The sequence below is a fragment of the Ranitomeya variabilis genome, chromosome 5 (assembly GCF_051348905.1).
Source record: "Ranitomeya variabilis isolate aRanVar5 chromosome 5, aRanVar5.hap1, whole genome shotgun sequence".
NCBI classification, from domain to species: domain Eukaryota; kingdom Metazoa; phylum Chordata; class Amphibia; order Anura; family Dendrobatidae; genus Ranitomeya; species Ranitomeya variabilis.
The window spans coordinates 40,037,711-40,052,285 of NC_135236.1; the positions used below are offsets into that span (position 1 = coordinate 40,037,711).

Below are 14,575 nucleotides of genomic sequence, written 5' to 3' on the forward strand. Positions count from 1 at the left end.
ATAATTCCGAGAAAAATAATGTCAGAACTTTTTCCACATTTAATATCACCCATAATTTGTATAAATCCATTGAAATAAAACTAAAATAATGTGGTTGCATAAGTATGAACAGCCTCTTACTATTGGGGATGTGGTTGCATTCAGAATTAACCAATCACATTTACACTCATGTTACATAGTAGTCAGTGCACAGTCACCATTAGTTACAATTATTCGCATTAACCCCCATAGAAAGTTTTGCTGTTTTATGAGGATTTTCCTGACATTTCTTACCTGCATTCTACAGTAAAAGATGTAAACAGCCGACAACACAGCAAAGGGATCTTATTGTTGAACGTTATCATTTAGGAGAAGGGTACAAAAAAATTTCCAAGATATTACATATACCACATATACCATGGAAAACTGTGAAGATGTCATCAAGAAGGGGCTTAACTCTAGCGTAATGGTAATATTACCTAGAACTGGACATCGCTCAAAAATTGATGAAAAGAAGAAAATTGGTCTAGGAGGCTTTCAAGAGGCCGACAGCAACAATAAAGGAGCTGCAGGAATTTCTGGCAAGTGCTAGCTGTGTATTACATGTGACAACAATCTCCAATATGCTTCCCATGTCTGGCCTGTGAGGTTGGGTGGCAAGATGGAAGCCTTTTCTTACAAAGAAAACATCCAAGCCCAGCTATGATTTACCACAATCTATATTAAGTCGGTCAAAAATATGCGGGAAAACGTGTTATATCTGCTGAGACCAAGATGGAACTTTTTAGGCTATAATTTCAATAGGTAAAAAAGCCAACAACAAAAGAACATCATACCCACAGTGAAGCACGGCGGAGGCAGCATTGTGCTTTGGGACTCTTTTCTGGCACCTGGAACTGGGGCATTAGTCAAAGTTGGAGGGAATTATGAACATTTCCAAATAGTCAGTTTCGCACAAACAAAATCTTCAGGCCTCTGCTAAAATGCTGAAGATGAATTTCAGCTTTCAGAAAAACAACGACCTCCAAATCACAAAAAGAACAGCTTCACCAGAAGATCAGTGTTTTTTACTTGCCTACCCAAAACCCAGATCTGAATCCAAGTGTCAATCTGTGGTGACCTGAAGAGGGCGCTGTACACAGGAGATGTCCCCGCAATCATCACCAATTCTGGATGATCAACTTGTATCCAAAAAGACTGAATGCGGTCATAACTTCAATAAAGCATTTGTGTAAGGGTGTGCAGATTTATGCAATCACATAATTTTACTTTTTCTCTATCCACCTGAAAAGATTTTAGTTTATTTTTAATTATGGGAGGCAGTATAAGTGGAAAAAGTTCTGAAATGTCTCTTCTTGGTAGGATTTTCTTTACATGACAAAAACCTGGCGTTTTAACGGGTGTGTAGACTTTTTATATTCACTGTATTTCTAGACATTATATAGCAGTATTATTTATATTATCAGTCATTGCATAACAGTATAATTTATATTATTAGACATCACATAGCAGTATTATGTATATTTTTTGTACATTGTATACCAGTATTATTTATATTTTTATACAGTGTATAGCAGTATTATTTATAATTTTATACAGTGTGTAGCAGTATTAATTTTTATACATTGTATAGCAGTATTATTTATTTTTATACATTGTATAGCTGTTTTATATTTTTATACATTGTATACCAGTATTAGTTATATTTTTATAGTGTATAGCAATATTATTTATTTGCATACATTGTATAGCAATATTATTTATATTTTTATACATTGAATAGTAGTTTTATTACTTACACTAAAGTAAAACAAAATTCTGATTAGCTGCTAAAGGCAATACCCCAACTTTACTTTTGTACCAATTTATTGTTATTATTACACATTTATATAGCACCATTTATTTCATAGCGCTTTACATGTGAAAAAGGGGAAAAAATATAGACAAATACATTAAACATGAGCAAAAAAAACAAGGCACACAGCCCCACAAGGGCTCACAGTCTGCAGGGGATGGGTGAGGATACACTAGGAGAGGGTAGAGCTGGTTGGGCGGCGGTTCAGTAGGTTGAGGAGACTTAAAGGGCAGTTACGCTAACTGTATATTTACACATTATGACAATCCTCACCCTGATATAAGCATATAAACCACAGGAACAATTAAAAAGATAAAAAGAAATTCCCTTTATGAACCCTAACTTTAGAAGCCCATGGTAATGGTCAGTAGGTGCATGAAGGATGTCCGAGTAGACGCTTGCCTGGCCCAGTGCATCCTAAAACCACACAGCGCTGGTTCCTCTAGATCACAGTATATAAATGAACCAACCGATGCCAGGCAGCTTCTGCCAAGGAAAAATATCTTCGCCCCTGGAGGTCCGAGGCGAGGAATGTTGTCTTCAAATTTCTTATTGCGAATTTACCTAGCTATAGAGAGGTAACATGGCATGGATAGCATCATCCATGTGACCGATATTAAGTTGGAGGGGCTAGAATGACCTTACGATGATGTGAGTAAATGAGTTAGGTTTGTACCTTCGCTGTGATGCCAAAAACATATCGCCCATAAATATCAGCTAGATGCAAACCCCAATATTCATCACTTTCCACTGGCCTCAGTCTTTTGAACAGCAGAAACTTTTGCCTCGGAAGTGTACTTCTCTGCTTCTGAATATATAAATCCTAGGCTTAGCATCTGGTTCTCAGAGCAAATCTCCAGCTGTAATTATGGGGTCACTGCAGGAGGTCCTACTTCAATGGAGGTTGAAATGTCAGCTTTCTCACTTCCCCAGTTATAATTAATCACATATGCACAGTGAGGGTCATATGTGCCCTATCTGGAAAGGTTTTTACGTTTTCTCTACGACAATCACACATGAAATAATGGAGGAAAGTTATAAAGATGTTTAAAAGAAACTACTGTGCTGTAGAAACCGACCCCAGCTTCCATTTCTTGTAGTGCTCTTGAAAACGATTGGTTGCGATAGTGAAGAGAGTTAATTTTCCAACGTAACTCAGCCCCATAGTGTAAGAGGCCGATCAAAGGGAAACATAAATGCAACAGGCCGACTTATGTTCTCGTAAAGTCAGTATGTCTAAGGCCTCGACATATCTCAGCGTATCACTGAAGGTTTCACCAGCATCACAGATGGGATTCTTTCCAGTAAGAGCAGTGAGACAATGGAGATCATCAACACAGGATGCGATAATTTAGGTAACAGTCTGAGAAGGCCTAAAAATCTCCAGGTGTCCATCCAGCATAGAATGATGGACCCTTCCATGGATTTATTCCCATTCCACCATAGAGTTGACAACCAGAATGGCCATTCTTCCCATATTTCCTTTACGACGACAGAAGATCCTGCAAAACAGATGGCCTCCTCTAAACGTATCGGACGAGGGTGAAACTAGTGACCGGTTGTCGGATAATGGAATAACATGCTTAGAGTGGTAGACAGGCGTGAGAGGCACAGCACAAGAGAAGTCTTTAGGAATGTAAGAGGCTGCGATAGAGAATAATGGGAATAAGCCAGCACGTGTAGGGTGAGAGAAGGAAGAGCGCTATACGAAGGGGCAGCACGAGAGAAGCCTTTGGGGATGCGAGAAAGACTGGTGAGGGAGCATAATACATCAACCGAGGGTGGTAGAGATGAAGAAGAGATAAGAAGAGGCAGCACCAGAGAAGACTTTGGTGACTGACGACCTAGACAAATTTTTCATGTTGAACTGAAACACGATGTATTAGTAGCCCCAGAGCTATAAAAAAAAAAAAATGTTCCTGCCAATATCACCACAATGAAGACATGAGTATTTGGCACCTTATGAGTTACATTTTGTTAGGTCCAAGTGGGTGTGAGACAGTTTTCACTTGGGGCTTGTACTTCCCCCCCCCCCCTGTATGACATTATAAAATTCAGAACCGATATTATAGGGGTTGTGTCTCCACTAGAATAAACATGAGACCTAAAATATGGTACACAACTAAATTGATGATATTATTCTATATAAAAATTTTAAAAGAAAGAACAAGGGAAAGCCCCTCGTCAAAGCTCAGCGAAACGCACGTCGGGGCAGGTGCAGGCTGTTACGGGGCTCCTTAGTATACTGCTGCTTTTCCTTGCATATGCACTTTATAGGCTACTAGATGGTGGCCCGATTCTAACGCATCGGGTATTCTAGAATCTGTATGTAGTTTATTTATGAAGTTTTCAGAATAATGGAATTTACACATAGGATACGGCCGGCCGCGACTAATTAGCGAAGCGTGGTTCAAATTGCCACGTAGTACATTGCACAGCCACGTAATACATTGCACAGCCACGTAATACATTGCACAGCCACGTAATACATTGCACAGCCACATAATACATTGCACAGCCACATAATACATTGCACAGCCACGTAATACATTGCACAGCCACGTAATACATTGCACAGCCACGTAATACATTGCACAGCCACGTAATACATTGCACAGCCACGTAATACATTGCACAGCCACGTAATACATTGCACAGCCACGTAATACATTGCACAGCCACGTAATACATAGAGATGTAGTATATAACACTGCCTATGCAGTATATAACCCAGGCCACGTAGTATAGAGCACAGCAATGTAGTATATTGCCCAGCCACGTAATATATACCACATAGTATATAGCAGAGATGTAGTATATAAACACAGCCACGTAGTATATAGCAATGTGGGCACCATATCCCTGTTAAAAAAAAAAAAAATTAAAATAAAAAATAGTTACATACTCACCTTCCGTTGGCCCCGGATCCAGCCGAGGCGTTTACCGATGCTCCTCGAGACGCTCCAGTCCCAAGAATGCATTGTGGTCTCGCAAGATTATGACGTAGCGGTCTCGTGAGACCAATACGTCATCATCTTGCGAGACCGCAATGCATGGACCGGTCACCGGAGTGTAACGAGGAGTGGGAAAGGCCTCTGCTGGATCCAGGGGGCCAACGGAGGGTGAGCATATAATGATTTTTTTTTTTTTTTTTTAACATTAGATCTTTTTACTATTGATGCTGCATAGGCAGCATCAATAGTAAAAAGTTGGTCACACAGGGTTAATAGCAGCGTTAACAGAGTGCATTACATGGCGGCATAACGCGGTCCGTTACCACTGCCATTAACCCTTTGTGAGCACTGACTGCGGGGAGGAAGGAGCGGCCATTTTGCCGCTGGACTGTGCCCGTCCCTGATTGGTCGCAGCCGTTTTGCCGCGACTAATCAGCGACTTGGGATTTCCATGACAGACAGAAGTGACCCTTAGACAATTATATAGTAGTTTTTCTTCCTAGCTGGCTACCCAGAGATGCTTTTTGCGATCATGGGTTCCTATTCAAATGGAGTCGGACTTTGCTAACCATCTGCTACACCGTTGCCTCTGCTACACATAGGCTATTTAGCTGCCCTTACAGCAGCTGATTGATTATTGCCAACTTTGCACATTTACCTTATACACCTTGAATTTTTTTATCTACATAGATGCTGTTCCCTTGATGCTCTTTTTACCCGTCTTGTTCTCTTCCTATAATCATATTTAATTATCTGTGAAGACAGTCACACTGACTCTGTACCCGGTACGATGCTCACTATTGGATCATGTTGGTGTTGTATCAATAGATTTGTGCCTATACTTACTCTGCACTTTCCTGTACGTTTTCCACCTGTTTGGGTCTTCCCCTTGTTCTCTCTTTTTTTTTTTTTAGTTGTGTATCATATTTATAGGTCTTATGTTACCCCTGTATGATAATGACCAATCATAGGCAAGCAAGTAGCAAAGAACACACCCACCATAGCAGAAAGCAGATTTCTCAGTGTGTGCGAGACGTAAGGACACCGCTCTGATCTCCTGGTCTCACCTCCTGCACGATTAGACAGCACAGAAAACACTTTTCTGATGTCGACCTCGTAGAAGGCAGGGGCAGTACAGCAGAGGTTAGCTGTATCACATTACAAACCCTTCTATCAGCTTTCCTCCTCTCATTACACTGTCACCTCTACTGTACTGCCCATCCCCAACACTACATGTACAGAGATGTGTCAGAGGAGCTGGCGGAGGGTTTGTGATGTGATACAGCTAAACTCCGCTGTGCCGCCATCTCCACACAAGCTCCAGAAGTAAGCACTTCCAGCAGTGACCACCGACACCAATAACAACTGATCGATGGTGGTGCTGGATGATCAGAAATCGATGAGAGAAGCTTTGAGGATGATTGGTGAAGGAGAAACTGGCAATCGCTCCTGGATAGTGAAATATTCGTGGGAGTTTAGCTGTCAGCAGAGGTTATATGCTGGACACGAGGACTGGGGGTAGTACATGGGATGGTAACATCCAGGGTGCAGCCCCCTCTAGCGATGCTGACTGTATGACCACAGCCTGCACCATCACCAGATATTCATCCCTAATGACAAGGTATCAGCCCTGAACACTCACTTGCCAGATAAAGAGGTATTGATGAGGGACCACTTCCCGATTGCAGAGACCCCCACCAACCCCAAGACTCAGCACGTCTGTGTAGTGCAGTGATCGATCACACAGACCGCTGCTCCAGTCACTCATGGGAGGGCAGAAGAGCAGCCGAGGATAGGGGAGAACGCCCAAACAAGAGAATACCTCTTCGCAGGGAAGGTTGGCTGTGAACACTTTGGACGGGAGCTCAGCATCTTCCCCCTTCTGTAAACACGTGGACAGACCCCCAGCTCGTCCGTGCCTGATCTCCTGGCATCGGGCTGTACAGTGCACTTTATGGCAGCTGCAAAGAGTAGTTTGTGGGGACGAGGCAAGAAATCCCACCCCGACAGGCAACAGACCCCCACTCACAAAACGTTATATTAGTTGGGATGGGATGAAAGGAGCTTCAGTAATAAAAATACAATGGTTAAAAATACACAATTTATTTACAAGAAAAAGAAAAAACAAAAACAAATATTAGTGAGGATGAGACCCTAAAACCCCGAGTGTATAAATAGACCCCCCATAACAAGACCTTTATACAACACAGCATATTTACACACCGCCCAGGAAGTACTACAACTCCCAGCATGGCCTTCCAACCAGAAGCAGTCCTGACGAGCTCTTGCTATAAGCGTCTGTCCAGCTCCTGACGTGTAGTGACAGGATAGAAGATGGTGAGGAGTAAGTCACAGACACGACTAAAGGTAATTGTCCACTACTCCGACAGCCCCATAGGTGAAGTCTCCAGTGCAAGACAGAAGGTGTCCGCACCCCCCTTCCCCAGGCCTTGCCACATGAGCCCTGCAGACAATCAGTGGCGGTGTGGAAGGCTGTTTGTTACACAGGGGGGGGGGCTGTAAAAGTTAAGGGGTTGTCCAAGGAGTAGACCGCCTCTTCAAGAGGAGCCTGTCATTATGGCTCTAAACTGCGACCACGGACTTCTCGGCCCTGTGTCGTCATTTCTCCCCGGCAGGGGTGAAACAAGGACACAAAGCTCAGAGGGCTGAAGACGTGAGTTTCCAGGTGCACTCGTACAGTCGCTCGGAGGTGTGTGGGCTCACAGTAGAGCCCAGGCCCGGGATTACTTTGTCTGGCTGTAGGCGGGAGGCAAGATCCGGCGAGAGTTGGCCTTCACCCATGGGTGCTCCATGACGCCCTTGAGCGAGAGGCGCTGCGCTGGAACGTACCGCAACAGTTTGGTGATGAGATCTTTGGATCCTTCTGATAGGAAAGTCGGAAACTTAAGGTCGATCTAAGGGACCAGAAACAGAAAGTTGTGATCTCCATCTTCCATACGGAGGACTAAAAACACATGTAGAAATGAGGTCCAGATACCTTCACTATCCTGCGATGGGTCTCTGAGTGGGAGGGGCTCTCGAATGGGGGCACACCCACGAGGAACTCATAGCAGAGGACCCCCGCACACCACAGGTCCACCTTCTCATCATGGGTCCTCCCCTCAATCATCTCCGGGGGTAGATAGTCCAGAGTCCCGCACATTGTCCGACGCCTGGTGGCCATAAACCATATTATCAGTACCGGGACCCGCGAGCGGCCCACCCATCATCAGTACCCATCGGCCGACATACCTGAGTGAGGGGGCATGGACAGACCAGCCAAAGTCCGCGATCTTCAGCTCCCCCTTGTATCCCATCAGCAGGTTCTCAGGCTTGATGTCCCTGTGAATAACCTTCCTCTCGTGACAATAATGGAGGGCGTCCGCCAGCTCCTCAATGAACTGCAAAGAACCAGAAGCCTTCATTTCTACATCAGGGACCCACAAAGACCTTAACGACGACCAATAGGATGGATATTAAGGGGGTTGTCCAGATCAATGGGGGTCCGACGCCTCCACCACATTGCTGCAGCTATAGAGGCTGAACAATGCAGCTCAGCTCGTACTGAAGTGAACGGGATCAGAGCTGCAGTACCCATGAACGGCCACTAGACCGCATGTTACACACACTATGAGAGCAGCTGATGGAAACACCCCTGATCTGATACACACCACCGTTATTTTGGATAGATCATCAATGGACAACCCCTGATGGCGTCAGGCTTCCAACATGGAGGAGAACTCACCGTGGCACTTCTCTGTTCATCAAAGCGGCCATATTTCTGCAGCTCCTTGTACAGCTCCCCTCGGGGGGCGTACTCCAGCATCAGGTAGATGCGCTTCTTGTCGTGGAAGTAGTTGTACATGCGCAGGATGTTCGGGTGTCTGCGGAAGGAATCGGCAGAGGGAGATCAGACATGGCGATAACTCCTGCCCCAAACTCGGGGTCAGACGGTGTCACTCCCATCATGTAATATGGCTGCAGGCGAGAGTTACAGCAGCTCCCCGGGGTGGGCGCGTGATACACCGGGGCGACGTACCGGAGGTGGGACTGGATCTCGATCTCCCTCCGCAGCTGATGCTCCACGCTTTCCTTCTCCAGCTGCGACTTGAACAGGACTTTCAGGGCCATGATGAACTTGTTCTGCTTGTCCCGGGCCAGGTACACGTTGCCAAATTTCCCTTTGCCCAGAGGTCGTCCGATGTCAAAGTCCTCGATGGTGAATTTCCTCTTGGGGCTGTTCAGACAAGAAACACATTGTGTGAGCTGTGGAGCAAGAGAAAGACGCGCCCTGATCTGCCGGGCTCCACCTCTGGGATTGTCCTGGCTCTTTCCTCCAAGACCCGGAATGTTATTTTGTGGCCACACACAGAACCTGAGAGACCAGCGGCATTTTACTTTGGGGTTTTTCTTTATTTTTGCTTCTTCCTTTACAAAAATGGTAATTTTATATTCTTAAACCCCGCAATGCTCCAAGAGTGATCCCTACATCATGGAGGGTGGTTTGCCGTGCACAGCGCTCCGGGCAGATAACAGCAGCGATGGACGTTCGCACCAAGCTCTGCAGTCACCACCAACCACGCGCTATTTGTGTCCATGACATATATATTTTATAGAATGAAAAAAAGTAAGCGACTATAAAAGTCGCAGCCAGCTCACCAACCAGACAATTCACCACGAAGCACGGAGACCCGTCCTGATCACAACGTCCAGCAGTAGTACTTGAAACAAATGTAGATACTCCAGCTCCAGCGGAATAGGTAAAATAGTATAAGCTTTATTTGTCCATAATGGTAGTAAAAACAGAAAAAAATATTCCTTACATAGGTGAATCAAAACAGGGAATTGTGCATATACAGCTACGCGTTTCGACCTGTAGTGGTCTTACTCATGCCTATATCACTCTAGGAATGAGCGAGATATATATCCTTGATCGGCCCCAAAAAAAAAAAAAAGAGGCCCGCCCCCATGTCACATGACAGATTTGTAAGGTCCTAGAGCTACATATAAAGAGACATTTAAAATATTAGAAAAAACATGTTAAAACATTAACAATAATGATACATAATTTCATTTTTCTTGTTCATGCCTGCAGGATAGCGAGTATTTAGGTTATAGATCCAAAACGCCTCTCGTGAGTAGGCGTCTCCTTGAATCTCCTCCTCTGTGCGACATGTATACTTTCTCAATACCATGTACCTTTAGATTAGTAATATCCCCGTTGTGTTGTATGTTAAAATGTTTTGATACCATGGAAATGTTTTTATTTCTCATGTTGAGATTAGTGGCATCTCTAATGTGTTCAGTTAGACGGGTTTTTAATTTAATTTAATAGTTTTCAAAACTCAAATAACACTAAAGAGTATAAAATAAATAGTTTTATAAACTGCCACACAAAAAACGTAATATATAAAGTGGATTGTATGGAATGCCGCATCTCATATATAGGATGTACGTCACGAAAATTAAAAACCCGTCTAACTGAACACATTAGAGATGCCACTAATCTCAACATGAGAAATAAAAACATTTCCATGGTATCAAAACATTTTAACATACAACACAACGGGGATATTACTAATCTAAAGGTACATGGTATTGAGAAAGTATATATGTCGCACAGAGGAGGAGATTCAAGGAGACGCCTACTCACGAGAGGCGTTTTGGATCTATAACCTAAATACTCGCTATCCTGCAGGCATGAACAAGAAAAATGAAATTATGTATCATTATTGTTAATGTTTTAACATGTTTTTTCTAATATTTTAAATGTCTCTTTATATGTAGCTCTAGGACCTTACAAATCTGTCATGTGACATGGGGGCGGGCCTCTTTTTTTTTTTTTTTTTTTTGGGCCGATCAAGGATATATATCTCGCTCATTCCTAGAGTGATATAGGCATGAGTAAGACCACTACAGGTCGAAACGCGTAGCCGTATATGCACAATTCCCTGTTTTGATTCACCTATGTAAGGAATATTTTTTCTGTTTTTACTATCATTATGGACAAATAAAGCTTATACTATTTTACCTATTCCGCTGGAGCTGGAGTATCTACATTTGTTTCAAATATATATTTTATACCATTTTATTCAGTGAGCACGCTCATCCCTCCCGTCACGCACGCTCAGCCCTCCCCCAGTCACGCACGCTCAGCCCTCCCCCCAGTCACGCACGCTCACCCCTCCCTCCAGTCACACACGCACGCTCACCCCTCCCTCCAGTCACACACGCACGCTCACCCCTCCCTCCAGTCACACACGCACGCTCACCCCTCCCTCCAGTCACACACGCACGCTCACCCCTCCCTCCAGTCACACACGCACGCTCACCCCTCCCTCCAGTCACACACGCACGCTCAGCCCTCCCATCATGCTCAATTCTCCTGGATGAGGGGAGCTTGGTTTAAAGGGAACCTGTCACCCCCAAAATCGAGGGTGAGCCAAGCCCACCGCCATCAGGGTCTTCTCTACAGCATTCTGGAATGCTGTAGATAAGCCCCCAATGTATCCTAAAAGATAATTAAAAAAGGTTAGATTATAGTCACCCAGGGGCGGTCCGATCCGATGGTGTCGCGGTCCGGGGCCTCCTATCTTCTTACAATGACGTCCTCTTCTGGTCTTCACACTGCGGTTCCGGCGCAGGCGTACTTTATCCTGTTGAGGGCAGAGCAAAGTACTGCAGTGCGCAGGTGCTGGGCCTCTCTGACCTTTCCCGGAGCCTGCGCACTGCAGTACTTTGCTCTGCCCTCAACAGGACAAAGTACACCGGAGCCGCAGCGTGAAGACAAGAAGAGGACGTCATCGCAAGAAGATGGGAGGCCCCGGACCGGACCACCCCCCCAGGTGAGTATAATCTAACCTCTTTTTCTCATCTTTCACGATACATCAGCGGCTTATCTACAAGATTACAGAATCCTGTAGATAAGCCTCTGATGCCGGTGAGCTTACCTCACCATCGATTTTGGGGGTGACAGGTTCCCTTTAAGGGAGGCGGTCATGTGAAATTGGCTGACTGCAATTTTTAGGCACCCGGCAATGCAACATGGGAGAGAGCGAAACAATGGGCGGTAAACAGACGCCCCCTCCACCTCTGTTCCTAACCACTTAGATGCTGCAGGAACGATTGAGGCGCTAAACTGTAGCACTCAGCGCTAGTCCCGATCACAGCAGTGCTGGCAGAGGAACACCGCTAGTACCCGCACACGTCATTCTTGTGCATTAGACGGGCACTCAGAAGATGAAGTGACGGCTACCTCAGAGAGGGTGCAGCCAGAAGGGTCCCGCTGCCCCCGTGTCAGTGCCTCGCCCACTAATCTGCTCCACATAGCGGAGTATGGACGGCCAGGAGCACTCACCAGTCCATCGCCTTCTCCCCCTGGCTGTCAGTCGCTGTCACTCGGCCGGCCATCACTGCAGGAGAGAACAGCAGCCATTACTGACCCCGCACAGCTTGGTCGGACTTGTGTAGGCTGGATACATTGTTACGAAGCCTCAGCTGTGAGAAGAGCTGGCCCCGCATACCACACCTGAGATGGAGGAGCCGGGATCCTTCCGCAGGACACGGTGGGGCCCGGACGCAGTGGTCGGGGTGGCGAACTGTGGAAAGCAGGACACATGGGGTTAATAAGAAGGATGGGGGACAGGAGCTGGTGCAGGAACGCGCCCCCCGCCCCGGGACCCACCTTGGAGTAAGGGTTCAGGTTCTCCTTGTAAGACATCCTGTGAGGAGCACAAAGGGACAAAGGGCAGTCAGGAGCTTAGAGAAGCAGAACTACAACTCCCAGCATGCCCAGACAGCCACACACACCTGAACGGCTCTGTGGGGTGTCAGTGCATGCTGGGAGGTGTAGTCTATAGCAGCGGCTGAACACCACTGCCATAAAGTAACGCTAAATGCTGCAATACGGGGAGCTATGCGCACAATACACAGCAGCCGCCACGTCCCGTCCTGAGCGCCCCCAGAAAGGCCGCCCCCGCCGGTTACCTGCTCGTCCACGCTCGCTCCTCTCCCTCCGCGCACCTCTGCTGCACTGAACGCTCCCTCGCTCAATTCAAACAAAAACCGCCACAACCGGTCACCTGACCCACGCTCCCGCCTCTGATTGGTCAAGAAGGGAGGACAGCTAAACTACCCGCGGATTGGTGGACAGCAGTTTAAAAGCCGCCGCTCATCTCATCATTGGCCGTGACGTCAACAATTCTGATTGGCCGGCGTGTTTTTTTTGGCAGAAACAAGGCGAGTATTGATTGGTTAATGCGCTCTCTTGCCTTGATTGGTCGATAGGGCTTGTGACGCTGCTGTTGTTATAGAGATGGGAGGATGGGGGGAAGGAGGCGCTGACCGCCATTTTGTTGCTGAATGAAATGGAGGTTATTAGTCCGGGGCGGGGGAGTGAGAGGACGTGTAGCGGCGGGGCTGAGGAAAGTAAACACGGCGCGCCGATGACTCAGGGCCGCAGAACAACCAGATAAATCAGCGGCGTAGTACGGGGAGCTGGTGAAATAAAACTACATGTCCCATCATGCCTTGCACAATTCAAGAGAATGCAACTTTATTGCTAAGTAAAACAACAAACCATTCAAAAGTTCATAACTTTATTACTGCTTTTTGTAAACAAATTGTGATCGTCTCAGAATGTCACGCACCCTGAGTTGTCGGTCAGGGCGGTGCGGAGCTCGGTGTAATCACACACTCAGCCTCCTCCATTCATCATGTCTGTTTCTCCCGGAGGAGGAACAGGTAAGGATTAACCTCACTGACGATAGTGAGTGACGGTCACCACCGGCGCCCACCCCGCGGCCTCACCCGGACCACCTGAGGGAGAGCGCTGCGGCACCGGCTCATTAATATGTGTATTATGCTAATGAGGCGCCCACGTGACGCCGGCGCTTATAATAGTAATAAGAATATTACTAATTCCTCGATTGTGACTAGCGATTGTGCTTCACCCAGGATGCACTGCGGCGCTCATTAGCATACAGGGCCATGATTGGCTGGCTGTAGAAGACAAGCGATTGGACGGCTAGATTGCTCCTTCACATAATCACGCCTCTACAACGTCACCAGCACAACATGGTCGGCGCGAAAAGCAAAATGGCGTCGGACGTGGGTATTTCTCTTGCTTTGGGCCGCCATCTTGTCGTAGCCTGAGCTCCCCCTAGAAATAGCAGCACCAGAGGCCTCACCATATAAGGAGACGAGGTGGCCGAGTGGTTAAGGCGATGGACTGCTAATCCATTGTGCTCTGCACGCGTGGGTTCGAATCCCATCCTCGTCGTCATTTTATCCTTCCACCTTTGTATAGAGTGCCATGACGTCACATACAGCAGTGGGATCACTCCGCCAGACAGTGCAGAGGAGGCCGCACTACATATTTTAATGTTAAGTTGATTTGTACACCTATGGAATTGCATTCCTTCTTCTCGGCTGCCTGGGGCGGACATTTTTAGTTGCTGGTGTATAAATGGCAGAGTGTGACGTAGCAAAGGTGGGCGCCCCTGTACCATAGGAGCTGTGTCCTATGCAGGCACGTCATGGTGTGCAGCCAGGTGACAGCTGTAGGTGGAGCCTGGCACCATGTTACTGTAGCCAGGAGCTGTAATGGCCGGGATCTGAGCAGAGCTGTCACATCACTGCGGCGCTAAGATCACAGTAACGACCAGTGAGTGATCGCCAGATGTGAGCACCGGCGCTGCGACGGTGACGTCATACAGTAACGTGGACTCACCGCTGGTCAATACTGGGATCTGAGAGCCAGAGTGACATGACGGCTCTACTCCAATCA

General features: G+C 46.5%; 1 protein-coding gene and 2 non-coding genes across 3 annotated transcripts; 1 reads left to right on the forward strand and 2 right to left on the reverse strand.

The window, feature by feature from the left end:
* Positions 1 to 6,874: 6,874 nt before the first annotated feature.
* On the reverse strand, positions 6,875 to 12,986 carry AURKB (aurora kinase B). Its single transcript, XM_077261681.1, has 9 exons — positions 12,775 to 12,986; positions 12,473 to 12,509; positions 12,317 to 12,386; positions 12,146 to 12,200; positions 8,828 to 9,025; positions 8,534 to 8,672; positions 8,041 to 8,189; positions 7,787 to 7,961; positions 6,875 to 7,703 (listed from the first exon to the last, which is right to left on the reverse strand). The coding sequence occupies exons 2-9, from the start codon at positions 12,506 to 12,508 to the stop codon at positions 7,533 to 7,535; spliced, it is 993 nt and encodes a 330-aa protein (XP_077117796.1). The 5' UTR covers position 12,509; positions 12,775 to 12,986; the 3' UTR covers positions 6,875 to 7,532.
* Positions 12,987 to 13,419: 433 nt separating this feature from the next.
* On the reverse strand, positions 13,420 to 13,553 carry LOC143777264 (U8 small nucleolar RNA). Its single transcript, XR_013216060.1, has one exon. It is a non-coding gene; the product is annotated as a U8 small nucleolar RNA (small nucleolar RNA).
* Positions 13,554 to 13,986: 433 nt separating this feature from the next.
* On the forward strand, positions 13,987 to 14,068 carry TRNAS-GCU (transfer RNA serine (anticodon GCU)). Its single transcript has one exon. It is a non-coding gene; the product is annotated as a tRNA-Ser (tRNA).
* Positions 14,069 to 14,575: the final 507 nt, after the last annotated feature.

Bases quoted from the DNA above. Each gene is read 5' to 3' on its own strand.
- AURKB (XM_077261681.1), bottom strand. From the start codon at position 12,508: ATGTCTTACAAGGAGAACCTGAACCCTTACTCCAAG. The intron at 8,190-8,533 runs GTGAGTTCTCCT...GGTTCTTTGCAG, and splicing joins ATGAACAGAGAAGTGCCACG to TTCATTGAGGAGCTGGCGGA. The intron at 7,962-8,040 runs GTATGTCGGCCG...TATGGCCACCAG, and splicing joins GTCCATGCCCCCTCACTCAG to GCGTCGGACAATGTGCGGGA.